The sequence below is a fragment of the Sinohyriopsis cumingii genome, chromosome 17, assembly GCF_028554795.1.
Source record: "Sinohyriopsis cumingii isolate HCF-2022 chromosome 17, ASM2855479v2, whole genome shotgun sequence".
NCBI classification, from domain to species: domain Eukaryota; kingdom Metazoa; phylum Mollusca; class Bivalvia; order Unionida; family Unionidae; genus Sinohyriopsis; species Sinohyriopsis cumingii.
Window position 1 is genome coordinate 122,388 of NC_142977.1, and position 21,056 is coordinate 143,443.

The 21,056-nt window shown below is 34.1% G+C and overlaps 1 protein-coding gene across 1 annotated transcript; it reads right to left on the reverse strand.

Annotated features, from left to right (window-relative positions):
- Positions 1 to 308: 308 nt before the first annotated feature.
- Positions 309 to 9,080, reverse strand: LOC149777624 (matrilin-1-like; the record flags this gene model as incomplete). Its single annotated transcript, XM_089940343.1, has 5 exons — positions 9,054 to 9,080; positions 5,114 to 5,129; positions 3,954 to 4,547; positions 872 to 1,471; positions 309 to 445 (listed from the first exon to the last, which is right to left on the reverse strand). Coding segments are annotated over exons 1-5 (1,374 nt in total), but the record flags the coding sequence as incomplete, so codon positions are not given.
- Positions 9,081 to 21,056: the final 11,976 nt, after the last annotated feature.

Consider the following 21,056-nt stretch of genomic DNA (forward strand, 5'->3'; position numbering starts at 1 on the left):
CAACACAGCCAAGCGCAATAGTCGCTTGGTCTTCGTCGACGAAATATATCTTAACAATATGTGTTTTAACAGTAATCTTTATGCCTTCAAGACACATTTCAAGCAATACGGCCATAAGCAGTATTTCCCCGGTTTTTCCCAAGGCAACAGAACAATATAACACCTGCTATAAGCAGCTCTTCATACAGACCTCGCTGAAAACTGTATCTCTTAAGAGAGGTGCAGTTAGCTAGTTCTTTCTGTACATAAAGCAACAACATATCGTGCTGCATGATGCTGTATTACCATGCTAAGAACTTCAGTATTACCTGGACCTTTCCAGAGTTGATGTCGAAAACGTCCACTAAGTTCTTGACAAAACTCATTTGTGTATTGAATCCCGGTATGCCAATACTGGTGGAGACGTCCAGAACAAATAGGACATCTACCGGCTTTCCCTGGCATGCTGACGTATACGAGATGAAAATTAATTAATTTGCAAAATGTTGGCAACATTCTGCTACAATAGAGATACTTATGTGCACATAGAAAACAATGATGGATCTCAAATACAGACATCGTAATGCAGAAAATACCTTAAGATATCTGCTTAAGAATAAGGCTTGCATTGTAAAATAATATAGATGAATTGAACTGGAATGCGTCTCACATAGTCATAAAAAAATATTTTCAGCTAACGTTTATCTTGGATCTTCAATACGTTGTGTAACAATATTTAATGCCAATGCAGAGGTCAAATCACTACTATTTGAAATGAAAATGCTGTACCTGTTTGCATAACGATACATTAAAATTACCATTAATAAAGAAAATATAATTAAACCTTAACTTTTAAAGGAAATAAATCAGCCATTTAGAGAAAGTTACTTACGTCTGCACTCTTTGAGGCTAAGAAGCTTTTCGAATGCTTCGAACTGCAACTCCGAGAAGTTTGCCAGAATGTGCATATAGTCTGACTTTGGTGAACTCGCTATCTCCTCTAGCTCCGTTCTATTGACCTTATCGCCGATTCCGATGGCAAAAATGGCCACACCTGCCTCTCTGGTCAGTTTAGCCTCGGTAACTGTGCTGTTCACGTCACTGGATTCACCATCCGTAAGGACTATAGCGATGTTGGGAACGTCAGATCGGTCGCCATTCCTCACGCTAAAAAGCTCTGTACGAAGAACCTTCAATGCGTCAAACGTTTTGGTTTGATCTCCCTCGTCATGTACTATCTCTGAGATGGCATCCAGAATATCTTTCTTACTGTAATATGTATTCAGGTGAAACCATGTCATAATTCTGTTGCTGAAGGTGAGAGCACCTATCCTTGTCTTGCTTTGACCTACGTCAAAGGCGTTGACCACTTTTTTGACGAGATCGAGCTGGTGAATAAAGTTAGTTTCCCAGATGCTACTTGATGAGTCAATGACAAATACCACATCAGCAATATTTTCACATATCTCCACCACGGAGTCTTTCTTTAAAGCTGGATATAGAGAAAAATAAAGAGTGCAAAGGCAAAACATGGACTGTGACAATTTAAACCACGTTATTAAAATGTATGTCTTAAACATACCAATGAGTATATCTAAATTAAACGGTAGGGAAAATTATCAAACCAAGTATATTGAGAATTTAGTACTGGATCGCTTCTACTCATACACGGCGTGAAAGAATAATATCAATTTAAAGTGTAGTCTGGTCGAGATATTCTTTAATGTTTGAGATTTTATATCGCCAATTTCTGGAGATAATTTTATATTTTAAAAGATTGGAATTTTGAGAGTTCGCTAATTTAGATATTTTGCTGATGCACTTTAATATATGTGCTTCTTTGAAACGTGTTGGTTTTTTGTTGTTGCTGTAGAGTGCCTGTCTGTTTGTTTGTCTTTTTGACTATGTTTATGTCACATAAATCCCTGTATACTGACTGCTTTGATTTATATAATGTTTTGCGGATTTTAATGACTATGCGTAAGCCATATTTATGATTGTTTTATATACAATAGCAGCACATCATTCTTAGAAGAACATAACTGAAATTGGGGACCATTTGTATGTCTTGTTTAGATATATTTCTACATCTTTATCTATGAAAAATACCTCATCCTTTGATTGTCAATAGTTTGAACGTTAATCCTATGTTCACTACAACATATTATAACTTTGTATTTCCTTTGTACAAAATGAGTTGTCTTAGGAGCCAAAATCTAATGATCGATTGCAATAATTGAGATAAACAGCTTTTGTTGTTTTCTAGCAAGAAAGATGTATATCAATGCACGTTTAGCAAATCTAGATTTGATTTATGTCATTTTCGGACACATTGTTTTCGTGGTTTTGTTGAAACCAATTTAACTTGGCTATTTAGTTAGTCCCATTAACAATTAGATTGATTCTTTTTTATTCTCGTATAGGAGAATTTTGATTTGTGAACCTTTACATTGAAATCGAGGTTAAACGTTCCTATAAAGATGTCGTAGCCTAAATGTTGTTTCAGACATTCCAATATTTTATTAATTATAGTTGCTATGAATGGTCGCGTGAACTTGCATAGTAATTGACTTGCATAGTTCCTGAGGCCTTACTATCTCAAAATGATTATCATCTTTCATCTCAGTTTATTTTTCACCTATGTTCCTTATTTATATGTAATTAACGTTTTGCGGTATGTGTATAGACAATTACGAAAAAAGTAACAAGAAAATATATTATATTATGCTTTTGTGATATGGTGTTTGTGTCGCTCTCTACAGACTGTCTACCTGATATCCCTGATATACGAGATAAAAGGTGATTACATTCCAGGCTTCTTATATAGAACTGTCACTACTGGAAGGTAATCTCGTAACACGTTCCACTGCTATACATTTGTCACAATGTGGCAACATTATGCTTCAGTACAGATAATAATATGCACATCCATGACACGGATTATTGTCAGATAAAGAAATACGTTGTTGTAATACAAAAATGCCTTACGCTAATTGCTTAAGAAAAACAATTGCACTGTAAAATAAGAGAGCTGAATTGAACAGGGATGCATCTAACAGTCATAAATACTATTTTTAGTGAACCTTTATATTGGTTGATCAACACGTTGTTAAGCAAGAACCAATAAATATATTATAATTTTTGTGACACATTTAGAGTTCAAATTAATTCTACATTAAATAAAAATAATGTGTTTGTATGAGTTTATATCGAGAAGTTCCATATTACTCGAAATATGTTCGAGGCAAATATGATTTGAATATTAATGAAATGTAATTAAAGTACCTAAATGTACAAGAAACATAATTGCGACAACAAACATAATTGTGGCCATTTAGAATAGGGCATCAAAGGAGCAATTACTTTTAATTACCACTTACAGTTGTTTATTAGTCCCAATACAAAAGACCCTATACCACATTTATTCAATGAAATAAATAAACGAAAAATAGTGTAATCAGGACAGTTGAAGAAAGTTTCACTCTGAATGTATGGACCATACCGGAATTATATGATTTTGCATGCTTGCATGTGTATACGATTGTCAGATACTGCTGCAGCAAAGACGGTTTGTATAGTACTCGGCTACAACCCTTATATAAACTTCATCGTAGCTAAAATACATATATTGACAAAGTTTAACAACCTTTATATATCAATACGGCTTCGGTTATTGTCTTGTAGTTGGTGTGGTGCGAAGAGTTGAAATGGAGCAATACATGCAAATAATACTGATGTAAGATTTCAATATGTTACGTTGTAACTAATGGATGTCAACTTCAGTTTGATTGCAAAATATGTGCGGTTGGTGGAAGACTTAGGGAAAATAATTTCACCTCTGGAAGAAAAAAATAGTTAATGTGAAAATTGTATTCTTTGAATGATTTAATCTTAAAGGGTCATTAATGAGGAAACCATAGTTGATAGTTAATGTTGAAGGGACATAATTCAGCCATTTAGAGAAATATCCTTACCATTGCATGTCTTGTTGCTAAGAAGAGTTGTGAATGCATCGGATTGTAACTCAGTAAAGTTTACCAGAGTGTGCACATAGTCTGACTTTGGCGAACTCGCTATTTCCTCTAGCTCATCTGTATTGACTGCATTGCCGATTCCGATGGCAAAAATGGTTACACCTGCCTCTCTAGTTAGACTAGCCTCCTTTACTGTGATTTCCTTTTGATGGGATTCGCCATCTGTAAGGACTATAGCGATGTTAGGAACGTCAGATCGGTCGCCATTACTCTCGTTAAAATGCTCTGTGCGAAGAATCCTCAAGGCGTCAAAAGTATTAGTTTTATCTCCCGCTTCGAATGTTATGGCTGAGATGGCATTCAGAATATCTTGCTTACTGTCATATCTATTCAGGTGAAACTCTGTGGTAGTTGTGTGGCTGAAGGTGAGGACGCCTATCCTGGTCTTGCCTTGACCTACGTCAAGGTTCTGCACCACTTGTCTGACGAACTCGAGCTGTTGCGTGAAGTCAGGTGGATAGATACTACGTGATGAGTCAATCACAAACACCACATCAGCAATAAGTCTGCATATGTCTGCGTTAGAGCTTACCACTAGAGCCAGAAGTAAAAATAATTTTAGAGCATAAAGGTAAAACATAATTTCAGACAATCGTGATAAAGTTATTTAAATTCTATGTCGGAAACATACCAATACACATATATGAAGCAAGGCACAACCTCAGTGTAAGGTATCACATTCCACAATCGACTGCTGCTAGTAAATTTTCAAAAGATTCAACACGCCGAAAAGACATATCGTTATATTTTAATCATGTGCAAGAGCATTTGTATAAACTAATATAACAGTCCATTTGTTACGAATTCTCCCAAACAAGATGCAAATGATGTTTGAAAATAAATTTCAGACATAATTATGAATATATCATATTCATACAAACTGTCTGATCTTTTACTGATGGCAACGAGACCTTTCACCTGACACATTACCTTAACACAACTCTGAGCAGTAATGAAAACGTTATAAAACTGGCATTCATTGACATATCGAAATTTCAATGCTACGCGATGAATAATCTTTTAATGGGAAGATAATATAAATGCTCGTATAAATACCACATATGTGTTTAACTATGACAACATATTAGCAATGGACTCACCAAATGAAGCAAAGACCTGGAAGAAAAGAACAAAATGAATATGCATGGGGAACGTTATAAGTTTAGATTGTGAATTAGTGGGACATTCAAACATCTGAAACAAAGATTTATTTGAAATGTGTATCTGGTTTGATTCGCGCTAAATTATTTTTTCAAATTAATCTCATATTTCGAGCTTGTACGTCATCAAATAAACGGAATTTATTTTTGATAATAATATCTCCAAATGTCATGATGTTTAAAATAAGCCAGAAGAATGGTAAATTACTGTTTAAGAAATTAATGAATTATTTAATCTATCTTTCGGCAGATAAGACTTTCATGATCAAATGTTTAGGCTCTGGTCCAAGTCGCGTTAATGTTTTGACAAAGTAATTAATATTAAAATTCGTTTGTTAAGAAATGTGATTTAATTGTAAGAAAGATATTTATCCATGTCTGATCTGGGAAATGTTTTAATTTTGTTGATTTTGTTCTTTGTCTTTTTAATAACTAAAGGAAAAGTTTACAACTATTAAATAATATTAGGTAATTTATAGCATCTTTCCGGCAACGAGTTACTAACCATTGAAATTGAAGTCCTAAATAATCTCCGTCAAATAAACTATTTTCAATGCGATTTTACTTACATCGAGATAATTACAAATATGATTCACAAAATTCAAGGAGACAGTCGTTGACGCCCGAATAGACATTTTGTTTGCTCATATCAAATACATGCACACGAAGCCAATCAACAATTATTTATATCTAGCATGAATAAATAAACATGACTTAAAATATCAATCATCTTAGATCATGTTACAAAATATGTAATAATGTTTGATCAAGAAATAAATATGTTCGTGAGATACTTGCCAGCAATAGAAATGTAACCATCATCCGACTCATGATTCTGCCTTTAATCTGGGAATAAACTTGTCGTCTGCGATTTTTTATGTGTAATGCCAGGAAACCAACAATGGACTCTATTTAAATGCAGGGAGAAAATATTAGACACGCTTCTACGCCAGGAGCCAGATTTAGCTACCTATTGTGTACATTCATATAATGAAAATGATTGAACAGGTAAATTAAATAGTAAATAAACATACGGTTATTACCAGATAGGCAAGGGCAAACTTAACATTCCTGACATTTATAATAAAGAATATATGCACATCAAGTTGCGAGAAAAGGAAAAATTAGATTAATGATTATCTCTGAATGACGGTATCATACTTTAAAGAAAGCAAAAGTCGCATATGTCTCTGAAAATAAATGCTACGGTTTAATGGTGATCATGTGCATACATTTCCTCACTTCTCGGTGAATTCAAGCAACAGGAGAGCCGAGATTCAAATGAGGTTGTATATAAAACATGTTTATATAATTAGATATTTCTATTATTGGCGAACACTTCTAGATCGCATAGGACTTTTACATTTCAGTAACACATTTAAAGTCCTTGTACTTTACATCCTTTTTTATATTATTCCCATCCTTAATTAAGTTTGCTGCTTTTATATTGTATTAAGATTATTGTTTAAACCTTTCAGGATAGGCATCGTGTTTCCAACAAAACATGTAATACCTCTTGTATCATACTGAATATTCTACAGACGTAAACGACCTTGTCATTCAATATTACATGACTTATTAGGCTGTTGCAGCATATTATACAACTTTTGAAGAGGTGATATTATACTTTATAATCCCAATCATCATAATGTAGGTGCGATGACTGTTTGATAAAAACGAAAACAAATGCTTTGTTTCTGCTATCAGTTTCCCGTACATATTAAACTAGTAAGAATAACGGGCATTGAGGAAAAGTTTGCTCTGACTATTTGTATAGTCTGTTTTATGTAATCATCTTGATAGTGTGTTATATAATCACCTTTATTGTTTGGTTTAATCACCTTGTCAAGACAATACCGCTTTAGTTATACAGGGCGTTATGCACACAACATGCGTGAATACTTTCTATATTTAAATAAACCTAGTTATTCTTACTTACTTTTGACTGATTGAAACGATAGTTATAGTTGGATAGTGTTATGACTGGATTGTCTTGAAATAAGTGACACAAAGCAGATATACCGCCAAATTTAATATACTTCAACAACTGTGTTCCCTACGATACAAAGTAAAACATCAAAAGACACGTACAATAGTATTAATTAAATCCCATATAATTCTAACAGTGTTTTTGGGAAGCCGAAAAGAATAGACAGTTCGAAATAATTTCAACAGCGAAATTCCTGCTGCTGTACAATTAGTATTTATGCATCTTAATTATAGAATTCTAACTGTCTTTCAATAAATTGACAACTTTCACAAAGAATAGTATAAATTCTTAATTCTTTGAAATTGTATCGGACCACAGCAGTAAATAAGTTCACATACTTAACGTAAAGTAGGATCGAATAATGTTTTATCAGGAACCCATATTTATAAAAAGGACAAAACGATGCTCAGAAAAATGGTCACGATTTATCCAAAGAGTTTTCGCTTGTAAATCAGATTTTGGTTTCAACTCCAATTGAAGTAAGTATCTTTATAAAAATAAAATTCCTACTATGACCCGGATGCGGGAGGCCGTCGGTTCGATCCCCGGCCAAGTCATACCAAAGACTTACAGAAATGGTACTAACAGCTGCCTCGATAGGCGCTCAGCATTAAGAGGTTAGTGTTAAGACTGGTCTGCCTGGGGTCAGGATAATGTGAATGGGTGGGACATCATGATACATGTCTGCCGCATGATGCCCCAGTGCTAGACATCACTATAAACTGTCACACTGCAGACATCGTAGCGATATGACTGAAATTGTTTTAAAGCTACGTTAAAAATCACTTGTCCAAACGTATAGAGTGTTTCAATTGTATTACAGTTGTATTCTGAATGAATGTTAATGTTGAATGTGCTAATGTAATAAATAGATTGGATTTTAGCGATGTGCTAGAAATGTAGATTATCACAATAATATAATACAAAATGATTTTGAATGAATTTCCGAATAATCCCAATCTAGTAATATTGATGAATGAGCACTGTAATTTCGGTGTATATATATATATATATATATATATATATATATATATATATATATATATATATATATATATATATATCCTTTCAAACTTGAACACATCTAAGAGTCCGATTGAACAGCACGTATTTCCATATGAATGTGTCATACGTCATACTGATGTTAACAACCTTAATCTAAACACATTAGAGGCACAATAGTCTCTATAAGGAGGCAATCAGGATGATGATCAATCCTGTTTACGTAAATTTTAAATATATAAACATAAATCACCAGATAATTTGGAATTAGACCTAAATAACACTAATTCTGATCCAAATAAAGATGTGTACAAAATCGAAAATTAGTAAAACATTATGCAGCTCTCACATGGATGACAGAAAATATCAATACAGAAGTAAAAAATAAAACCATTCAATTTACATCAGATTGCACCTGCATTCAAAATGTATTTTCAGGGCTGTATTCCTCCAATATCAAACTTCATCTAAACAATCAATTACATTCTGTATTGCTCTCTTAATGACTAATTAAAACAGTATTTCGAGAAGGAGCTGAACTGCAAAGTGTTTCAAAAACCAGTTTAAAGCCACATACGAGTATGCAAATATTTATATGATGTATGGTTAACACTATATAATAGCACTGGATCATCCAAAACATTTTTGTGTTCTTGGATCAATGTTCCACCTTCAGCTATAGAACTTTCACCAATATACAATTAGAATGATTTACTGAGATCAGGAGACAAAAGAACTGGTACACCTCTAAGTATGGTCTTTAATATCTCAAAGACTCTCTAAACTCATCATTTCAACCTTGGAGTTCTTACCGTGCATATATGTCAGCGTTTCAAAAATTATGGGAAACTTGAGCACATATTCCGAATTATTGCTAAATAATCTTACCATGTGAAGCTTAGATGATGACGTCATCTAGATAAGAACACTGATCTTAAATAGATGCAATCATGTTCGTTATACAGTGGAAAGTTTCAGAACATCTCATAGAATACTGCATTACTTAATTTGATCAAGTTCAACTTAAGTTACGAATGCCAGAATTTACTTGGCACTTTCCATGAATGGAAATTGCAATAGCCCTTTACAACGATCAAATTTCGTGCTAAATGTTGCATATCCAATTTTCGTAATACGGTCATCAGTTCTTGGTATTGGATATGCATCTGTTTTGATTGCAGGGTTCAAATTTATATAGTCGGTACACATGATAAAATTATCTTCTTTCGGCACAAGCATGTCTACTTTTTCTTCGTACCATAAAAATCATTTTCCGGTAAATAATAATTTTTTCCTAAGATTCCTGTCCGAAAGGGTTTATCCTGTTAGGATGCTCTTTGACAAAATATAAACTTTACAATGACTAAGTCATAGCAGATTACATTTGTTTGTGTCTGAACATCGGAAAGCAAGTTGTCTTGCTCACATACTTGCTGTTTTAGTGTAATCTTTTGTTGTAGCTCTAGATTTGAAAGAATCTGTTCCATATTTTGTTTATTCCTGCTTTAGAATTTGTATCAAATCTATGTCTTGTGAATCTGTCTTAGTTTGATCCTTATAAGTCTTACAATTTATTACATTTATTATAAGGCTAAGCAATCGGTTGAGGGTTATATTGAAGAAGATTCAATATATTTTCGTGTGGATATAAATTTTCAATGTTTGTTTCTAACAAAGACGTTTCTGAATTGATTATAACCCTAGTACTTAAGTTTAACTTTGTGCTGCTTAATTTATGTTGTCTTGCCAGGGCATGCCCGTGACCATAGGCTGATTTAACCGAACCATTTTCTTCAGGATATTATTGGTCACACTGGGGCCCAGTGGAATCCGCCATTGTGAAAATCCGTCACGTCTAACTTTACGATGTTGGACTCGATTTCTATCTCGCGAGGCGTTGATGAAATTGTGGTTGAGCGCACTTGTATTACAAGTCTCCTTTTTTGTAACTGCATGGTTTAAGATACTGGGATCTTTGTCAGGAAGATAATTGCCGTTTGAAACTTATCCAATGCCATTTTTCTCTAAATCTGTCATGCTTTGAGCAAGCAAGTCTTTGTTTTGTTGTCCGGTTATGTATAGCTACATTAATGATCACCCATTTGTTTTGCTCTTGATGCATGTAATTTCGATTAATTGTTTGAAGATGGGCTAATTTCGCTCCTTTCTACTATCCAATCCGGACAGCATCATAAGATGGATCTATAGTTCTGTCATATTTTGGAATGTCCAATTACTAGGATGTGTTATAATTGGTAGTTCCCACTCTAAATTTCAACTTTCATGTCGCGAAATCCTTGCTAGATTATGTGGTGTTTGACATATGGCGGCAAATCTTTAGATGTGGACATGAGATGATATGCATGGTTATCTGCTTGGCGTCTGGAAGTACTGTGATGGTGATTAATTTCTAACTGTAAAGGTTTCCTCAATGTTATGAGTGCGCATATGCCATTAACAGAAGGAGTCGTAGAGGGTTTCGTGCAATTATTCAATGGCCTTACTATTAATGATATAGAATCTCGCTACGATTATACTACGAAAAAGGCTTTGTTATCGGTATTTATTTTATCCAAAGATCGTGTCGTATTTACTGATCCAGATCCATGTGGGGTTTTGTATTTGGGATTTGTATGGAGTATGTTGGCGTCCTCTGCATTCCTTCGCTTAGTCGGTGAAATCTGTTTGAGTCTCTGAAACTTGTTGGGGCTGAAACAAATTCGGTAATGATATTGGACGATTAACTGGTTGTAGTGAACTGCTTCATTTTTCTGTGGGACTGCGCTATGAGGGCTCGTTGGAATTAATTGATGTGCAATATATTGGAGCTAAATTTGTCATATTTTATCTGGGACGATCAAAAGTTTCAACATGAGTTGGTAGTATAATTCCTGTTTGGAAGTCCGGGCTACATGGGAGTCAAAGACCGGACAATTTGTTTGATATTGCTGAATTGTTTGCAGAGTTATATCATTCCTAACTTTCTCTTAGCCATTTGTAGCTCCTGGTTCGACAATTTCTTTACCATAAAGTCGGCAAATCCAAAACCACGCGACACATTTCATTAGTTAACTTAGGCTGTCATTATAATGGGTCGTTCAATTCTGAACTACCTTTGTAGCCTACAAGCGGTTTAATCTATCAAAATCTTATGTAAGTGTTAATTATTGATTGCTATGTTTCAAAGAGGATTCGATTACCACACGCTAATGTTAAATATATTGTGATATTTAACAAGGCGATTGGTGTACATACACAAGACGACTTAAGTACCTGAAAAAATGTGATATTAGCATCAATATGAAACCAACAGAAAATCTGAAAAGGAAATATAAATCTATTTTAAAACAAAGGGGTACTGTGTACAATGAAAGCAAAGTAACCTAAATGGAAATATATCAAGCACGACTATGTACGTTGATATTTAAATAACGGAAAGCAAATTATTCATTCCAATTGACACTCTGAAAACGCGATAGAATGTTAAAGCACAAATAATGCAGGTGGTTATGTTGTAAAGTGGAACGGAAAACCAAATGTTAGCGCTAATTATTTTGGGATGAACATAAAAAGACGATCGATTTACTAAAAAGACGTGTTACGTACATGAGAAGAAAATATTAGTATTGATATTTTAAAATAGTCAATATCCAAAGAGGAAATCAAAATGTATTGTAAAGCAAAGAGACACAATACACAATGATAGTGAAGTACCTAGAAAACGACATATTAGTTGTTGTAGGGTTTAACGTCATTTTTCAGCACAAGATAGGCTATACATGGGGGACATTATAAATGGTGGAGGATGAACCCGGGAAAATCCGAGAAAGAATCACCGACCCACGAGAAGCTACTGGCAAGCTTTAACACATAATCACATTGGCTGAATCGAGACTCGAACCCATTCAACATAGGTGAAATGGCAGTGATCCGTAGCGGTGAGTGCTTTAGACCACTCGGCCACTCGGGAAAACGGAAATATTAGTATATAGAACTAAAACAATTGAAAATCAGAAAAGGATATATCAATTTAATAGTATCAATATATTAAATAATACAATGCAATGTAGAAAGATATTTAAGTACCTGAAAAGGAAATAATGTAATATTGCAACAATACATACGATGATACTTAAGAATCTCTTAGGGAGATCTTAGTGCCAAAAGAAAAATCTTTGAACATCTTAAAAGGAAATAAAAATATATTATTATAAATGTATGTAAAATAATACATTCTAAATCTGTACTTAACACAATGTCAGATGACGATGATATGCAGAAACGGCTACTCTCCACTGAATGACAAACGGCTAACTGCCTCTTTCAGGGGACTAACTAGTCTGAATTGATATATATGCTGGTAAGGTTTATATATCCAGTCGCTTGCTAAGGGTCAACAAAACGTTGCAAATTTCTGATTTTAGTGGTAAACATATATGCGTTGGTATAAGATCAAATTAAATATATAAGCCGTTCTTCCACAGGGGGACAATATTAATCCGCTTGGGTGTCCGGTATCGCCGTTCTTGTTTCCAGGCATGAATTCATTAACCCGTTGCTGAACCCTTTCATCCTTCGGCCTGGAAGACTCGTTGCGTCAATAAAATTATATATGCACTGAGGACTTTATAACATTTACATATAATGAAGGAAGGTGCATTTCCATTTTGTTAAATTTGAAGCAGGCATTGAACCTGTGCAAGGCCTTTACGAAATATACTTTAAACTTAGACAGGCAAGCTCCATAATAATTAAAATATGAAGTGGAGTCCTGTAAATCTTCCAAAAGCAATGTTCATTTTGATATCTAATTTTGAAATTACAGTCTTGTGAAATATATTATCTGCGTGATAATAAATTTACAAAATGCTATTGAACTACATAATACTACTATATTTGGTACTTGTTATAATGGAAATAATGTTGTGAAACCCTTGTATAATATACGACACACAGTTTTTGTGTCAACATTAATAAATCCTTATCAACTGAATGCCTTTACTAAGGTGTGTCATCTGTACATCTTAGCACAATGACTTGGAGGCTATATTTCTATTTATATATGTATTTCATATTGAGGTTTTAGGGTTATGAAAGACGTTTGGTAAGATTTATATTTCTTGTATGAGTGAAATAACATATCACTGGCTAGGTTAGCTTTTTTTGTTATGACACCTTAATTACCTCTGGAATAAGAATAATTATCTACCCTCTTCAACTTACGTGTAAGAATCAAAACACCTATGATCTTACGGTTAGGATGGACCAATCGGCGCTGGCATAGGTAGTTAGGTTTCATAATCAGGGATTTGGGTACACTAATTAGCTGTGGCCTAAGATTGGCGGTTATTGTTTGGGCTAGGTTTCGAAATCGAAGTCTAAAGTGGATACAATGAGGCCTAGGCATAATTACTTGAACTCTTTAACTTGATTAGTACAACCAAATAACCTTATTGGTCAGTTCAGGGATGCGATTTACAGTCAGGGTATTGCGATAACTTAAATCATTCTGGACTCAAACAATTTATTACCTCGCTTGATTTTGACAATGTAATCACCTAATATGTCTATATTTACATTAAGATATCGCTAGTTTGGTTTGTGGCAAATATTGATTTTTTTTGTGTAACGTACTCTAATTTAGCTTCTTTGGTTGCTTAAGTTATTTAAGAACAACAAAAACAACATTTTCCCGTTTCTTCTTGCAAATTAAGTCTGAGCCGATATAATGGTTATAATTTCTGCATCCAATAGTTTTCACATTTTGTACGCTTGCCTTTCTAGACCAATATTTACAATGGAATGAGTGAACAATGGTATATATATATATATATATATATATATATATATATATATAATGATCTGGGATGTTACAACGATTATAACTTGATATATTGTTATATAATTTACGATTGATATCGAATCTATATCTCATGAATATTTCTCTTTGTGTGAGGCTTCTGTATTACATACTGTTTAGAGCATTTCTTAAAAGTGATAAGGAATATAACGTTTCTGGAATTGCAAGAATGATTCTGCTTTACATAAACTTTTCGATTGCCTTCCTGGCTTTTAATGCCGTTAGTTTATATCTATATATGAGGTAGAGGTTCTGCAATGACAAAGTTACAAAGTCTCCAAATCTGGTATAATATAGCATGGTTTCGACTTAGAACATTTCCAAACCTCGATCAATCCATCCCCCTTATGAATATTTCTATACCTACTTTCAAACTCTAATGTCACCAGCGAGCTTTGTGTCGGAATTATGTCCAAATTTACGTGGTATTTCTCATGTAAGAAGAGTTTTGTACGGCTAAAGATGTCAAAAATGAGTAAATGTATTCCGATATATGATATGATTCGCACCCAATATAATGTTCGTTTTCCTGCTGTAACATTAATTGCAACCTACCATGATTAATGGCTTTGATGGATCTTCGGCAAAGTGTAAATATGCCTTGTTCTAAGGGTATCTGCTGTTATTAAGTATTTAACTTGTTTCTTAGTAAAGTGCTTGTTGTTGGTCAATCGATTTAAGATTTCTGTTGTTTCTTTACTTATGATAAGACATGTCTGATTATATAATCTCCTGTAATGTTAATGTTAACAATTTGAGACGTCTTGGAACAGTGTTGCAAAAGAACTTCAAAAATTGTTTAAAGGGGAAAATAGCGCATAGTGTAGGTCATTGTTTGCATTTTAACCGTCATGAAACTTATTTAGTATGGCAACTTATACTCTGAAATATTGCACAAAGAGCAAAGGGTTTGCAAAGACTATACATGTTGTTGGTTAAATAAAAGAGAAAATATAGAAATTATGGGGAGGTGGTGCTTTACTTGAACCTTATAAGTTACAGACTAAAGCGATATCTTACTTTATCGCATAAAAGCCAAAGGCAATTCCGTATCGGGCCGGTTAAGTGTCGTGCTATTGTACTTTAAATATATAAAGTAAATAACAAAGCGTATACAATAAGCGAAGACAATAATTCGCCCAACTGAACTTTAGGTGAGTTGATTTCAAAAGCGATAACTTAAATAACCGTTATGTGAACCCTTTTGTAATCAGGTATTGTTAAACAAATCAGATCTGGAACATCTATGTGGATAATATTAGTATTAACCTTGTTGTAGGTTTGTCGAATGAAGCAAAAAAAACCAAAAAAAAACATGCAGACTTTATAAGAATTGGTGGTGTGGAAGGATGCTAAGAACTGAATTACAAAATGTTTAATCAGAGTAGGCTTCTATATTTGTCGAAGTATTCGTTCTTTATTTAGTGTGATACAAAGAGGAACAAATCAAATTTATCCACAGAGGGACAGACGGTATCAATACATTTCTGTATATTTCGTTACATTTATGTTTGAAATATATGTGTTAGCAGTTCACTAATAAGCAAAGTAATGAATACTGCATAGCTTGTATTTATGCTTATAGCGAATAAATCAAAGCAAAACGTAATCTGCTAAAATTTAAAAATAGTATCGTTATGAAGTTTTAAAACTCTAAAGTCAGTTGTAATGGTACCACAGACAATGAATAGAGCTGGAATGAATGGATTCTAAATTATTAATAGCTCATATTTAACCCATTGTTTTAAAATACTGCGCATTTGAAACATAATTTAATGTGCATGGATACAATAGTTTATCGGAGCTTAATATTGAAAAAAGACATACATGAAAATCCGAGAAGAAGACAAAAATGTAAAGTTGCATGCATACCGCCATTGCATAAGTATGAAAATGAAAATCTACTATATTTGCAATATATAGTTTAAAAAAATCTAGTAAACGTTTCACCATGCAAACCGTTATTACAAATTGTTCAAGTAGGATATTTTGCCATGCTTTTCGATGGGTAGGCCCTTTATTTGGTATGAAAATAAGAGGATGAAAGCAAATTTAACATGTATCTACAGAGGAACGGAGAGACAAACTGTATTGATACATCGTTGTTTTTGCGCAGAGTTATGTTTGATCCATCTGTTGTATCAGTTCCCTAATATGCAAAATAGTGATAATAGCAGGATTATGTCTTTCATGTAGATAATGAAAGAACGTGCTTGAAAACATTGCCTTTCAGTGTGTTTCTGTACAATGGCATCACATTTTAGATATTAGTATGACTGCCCAAGGAATGTGTCCATAAATCAGACAGATACCCTGCTGACAGTGATGAGCATTATATGTAAAAAACAGGAATGAAAATATTATAATAATACAATAATAATTAATGCAGACCAAATATTTATATCAGAACTGGTAAGAACGTTACGACAGTATCATTTTACTGATATTATAGAGTTTTGAAGGGAATATCGATTATAATTTCACAGTTTCAAAGACTACTGTTTTACTTCATTTGTGATTGTTCATGCGCTTTTTGAAAAGAACTAAATACATATGTTTCTCATCACAAATATTTATGTTTTCATCTTTCATACGGGACAAATCAACTCAGCTTGAGTTCATCAGCTGAGAAAAGTACTCTCTTTCTGTACTTGGCACGCAATTTCATATTTACTATAAATATTTAAAGTACAATAACGTAAATCATAATCCAACCAGAGACGAACATCCTTTCATCTCATATGCGATCACGTGATTTGTTCAAGCTGTTTGTGACTTACCAGGTTCAATTAATGCACCACAACCAAAATAATTCGTTTTGTTCCTCCATTTAACCATCAATAATTAGAATCGTTACAAATCGTAAGTTATGTAAATTCTTTCAGCTTATAAGATGCCACATTGTATAAGTTTCATGACTTTTTAAATGCAGTTAGTGACACACATTATGCAGTATTTTCCCATTACAAATTTCTTGAAGTTGTCTTGCAAAATTAAATCAAGATTTCACTATCGAAGATGTACCTCTTAGATATATTCCATGTAAAATATCGTGGCAAAGTCATTGATCATCATTAACTGCGGCGATTAAATACTAGAGACGCTCATAACATAAATGCTAATTTCATACACTGCTTGTTCGAAACCGGACATTTATGATAATGTTCGATACAATTATCATGTACTGAAAACGCTGTTGCATATTTTCCCGATGATTATTATGTGGATTTGTTTATTCTTATTGAATACTGCTTCTGTAATATAACACACATTATGATATAAACTTTTAAAGAAATATTTAATATATATTACACGGCTTGACTTTTAATGTATGTGGCCAATATTTTACTCATAGTTTTGAATCCAGACAGTCCCGAAATTTGATAAGCAAATTCACAGATCTTGTTTTGGAATTGATTTCTTCGGAAATATTACAGAATCAGAGAACTAGCCGTGTGAGCATTATGACAATCAATTTTCTTTAGCAGACAAACATGTAAATAGTGTATGTATCGAAGGCAATCTTATTGTGGTGAAATTTGCAACACAGTCATTTAACCTTTTGCAAGACCTTTATGAAATATACTTGAAATTAAGACAGACAAACTCCTTAATTATTAAAATATGAAGTCAAGTCCTGTAAATCTTCCATAATAATCATTTTGATATTTAATTTCGAAAATAAAATCTTATGAAATATATTATCTGCGTGATATTAGATTTAAAATATGCTATTGAAATACAGGATACAAATATATATGCTATTTATTAGAATGGAAATATCTTTGTAAAACATTTTTACAATACAATTTACGACACACAGAGTGGGATTTATGAGTCAACAATAGTAAATTCCTTATCACCTGAATGGGTTTTACTTAGGTATGTCATCTGTACATCTTAGCTCGTGTTTATATTTGTCTTTAATCTTTAGGTTTTAGTGTTATGAAAAGGGGTTTGGCTGGATTTATATATATTGAATGAGTGAAATAACCTAATAATGGCTAGGGTATGTTTTAGGGATATAGTTTATTATTAGGACACCGTAACTTCCTCTGGCGTAAGAAGAACTATGTACTATCTTCCATTTACTCGTAAGAATCAAAACAGATAAGATTTTACGGTTATGATGGACCAACCGGCGCTGGCCTAGGTAGCTAGGTGTTAATGTCAGAGAGTCGGGTGCACTAATTAGCTGTGGCCTAAGATTGGCGTTTATTGTTTGGGCTAGGTTTCAAAGTCGATGACTAAAGTGGATATAATGTGGACTAGGGAAAATTACTTGAACTCTTTAACTTGTTTTGGACAACCAAATAACCTAAGAGTCCTATTTGGTCGGTTTAGGGTTATAATTTAGAGTAGGGTTTTGGGATAACTTAAGTCACTCTGGGCTCAAACACTTTTATACTCTCTTCGGCGTGCTTTTGACAATCTAATCACATAACCTTTTAAATTTAAAATAAACGATCACCGATTTGTTTTGCTTGATCATATTGATTTTTAGTATAACATTATCTAACCAATTTAGCTACTTCAGTTGCTTTCCTGTTATAATAAACAACACAAAGCAATATGTTTTTCTGTTTCTCCTTGCGTATTATGTCCGAGTGGTTATAATTTCTGTATTCAATAGTTTTCTTGTTTTGTAAGTTTGCGTTTTTCGTCCACCATTTCCATTCGAATGACCGAACACTTGTGTATAGAATGACCTGGTATATTAAAACGATTAGAAATTATTGCATCTGATTTACGATTGATTTCCAATCTATATCTCGTGAATATTCTCTTTGTGTGAGGCTTCTTTGTATTATATACCGTTTACTACATTTCTTACAAGTGACAAGGTATGTGACGTTTCTGAAATTGCAAGAAAGATTCTGCCTGATATAAAATTATATATCGATAATGTAGAGGTGCCGCAACGACAGAGTTACAACGACTCCAAATCTGGTATAATAGGGTATGGGTTCTACTTAAATCATTTCCTCGATCAATCCATCCCCATTATCAATATTTATATACATACTTTCTAATGTCACCAGTGAAGTATGGTACAGAATTATGTCCTAAATTACTTTGTATCTCTGATGTAAGAATGAGCTTGTGGGGCTAAAGGTGTTGAAAATGATTCTAAAGAAACGAGAGAAAAAGAAATTAAGGGGAGCAGGTGCTTTACTTGAACCTTATAAGTAACAGACTGATATTTCACTTGATCGCATAAAGCCAACGTCATTTCCGTCTCGAGCGGTTAAGTGTCGTGTTATTTTGCTTTAAATATGTAAAGTAAATAAAGCGCGTATCAAATAAACGAAGACAATACTTCGCCCAGTTGAACTTTAGGTGAGCTGAGTTGTCCTATTTCAAAAGTGAAAACATAATGAACCGTCATATGAACCCTGTGTACTCAATTCGTGTTAAACAACTCAAATTAGGAGAAACTCTATGGATAATATTATAATTAAGCTCGTCGTAGGTGTGTTGGGTGAAGCAGAATGGAAAATACAGATATTATCGGAGTTATTGGCGTGGAACGTTGTTAAGAACGGAAATAATAACTGCTAAAGCAGAGCAGGCTTCTATGTTTGTCGAAGGAAGCAGCAGGGGAGTTGTACAGACCATCGTGTACAGACCAAATAAAGCTTCCTACGAGAACTTACTCCGTAGAAGCCTCAGAAAGCAGAAATAAAGCCTTCTACGGAAGATAATTTTCATGCATTTCAGACCGGATGCATCGGTTGGTCGCGCCGGTGTGTTAGTAAATATAGCGTTCAGGACAGGAAAAATAAATGAAGGGAATAATTTTGTTGCAACGTTGGGCTGCTTTTTCATGAATAAATTTGATCAAGACCAATTCGATACCGACTGCGTGGATCATGAAGATTGATCGTAATAAAACCATGTGGCGTTGCCTGAGCGCGGCTGAACAAATTTTTAAATTTGTTTATATCCATGTCGCCGTTGCACCAGGTCTGATGAATATTTCTCAGCGTGTGCGTGTCTACGCCGTTGAACACCGACAAAATATTGCAATTGTCCCTAATCACCTTTGGAATCTGCGTATATCTCTGTGTTACGTAAATAACATCGGTGTTCTTGTGTCTGCCACGCGAGAATATCCTAGCCGGGTTGGTCTGCTTGTCCAGCATAACGTCATCGAAAACAACGAGATTATTAATATCGCCGTCTAAATTTTCCACGGATGGAGCTTCATTGATGTCTGTGATAAATTCGATTGTGCCTTCGTCGGTATTGTCGCTGAATTCTTTTAACACTTGATAACAGCGTTGATCGTCAACGGATGGTGCAACCAAATACAATTTGTCCCATTTTAGCCATCGCATGATCAAATTCAATAACAATTGTGTCTTACCAGATCCAGATGGGCCAATGATTATCATTCTAATCGAATTCGGTAATGCCGCATGATGTTTTATTTGCTCGCGTCGCTTCGTGGCTGAAAAATCAATTACATTCATGTTACTAGAATACATGGATCTATATTGTGTTAAGTGTCGCACTCACACAGCTACGATAAATCCAACCGAAATCGTTACACGTAATAACAGGAACGCAATTGCAGGAGAATGCCAAGTTTGCAAGACACGCAAGTTTAGATTTGTAAAAAAAAAAACTAGAACAGGAGGAGACATTGCCGCCTCCATGAAAAATCTACCTGGGCTGCCCTGGGCGAAATATCCCGGAGAGAAGCATTTACCCTGGTATAAGTATTGTGGACCCGGAACGAGACTCGATATCAGACTCGACGATAATAACCAACCAAAACAAGATGAAAATCCAGTAAACGCCATCGATAACGCTTGTTATGATCACGATCTCGCATACCGCAGCGGAGATTTACAACAAAGACATCTCGCTGATATCAAGCTAATTCACGCATTAGACGCGATTCCTGACAAAAGTTTCAAAGAGAAATTGGCATCCTGGTTGATAAAAGGCGCAATGAAAGGCAAATTAGTATTCGGTGCTGGTAAATAATATGGAGCAAATATATTATTCTCCGCGAGGATTTT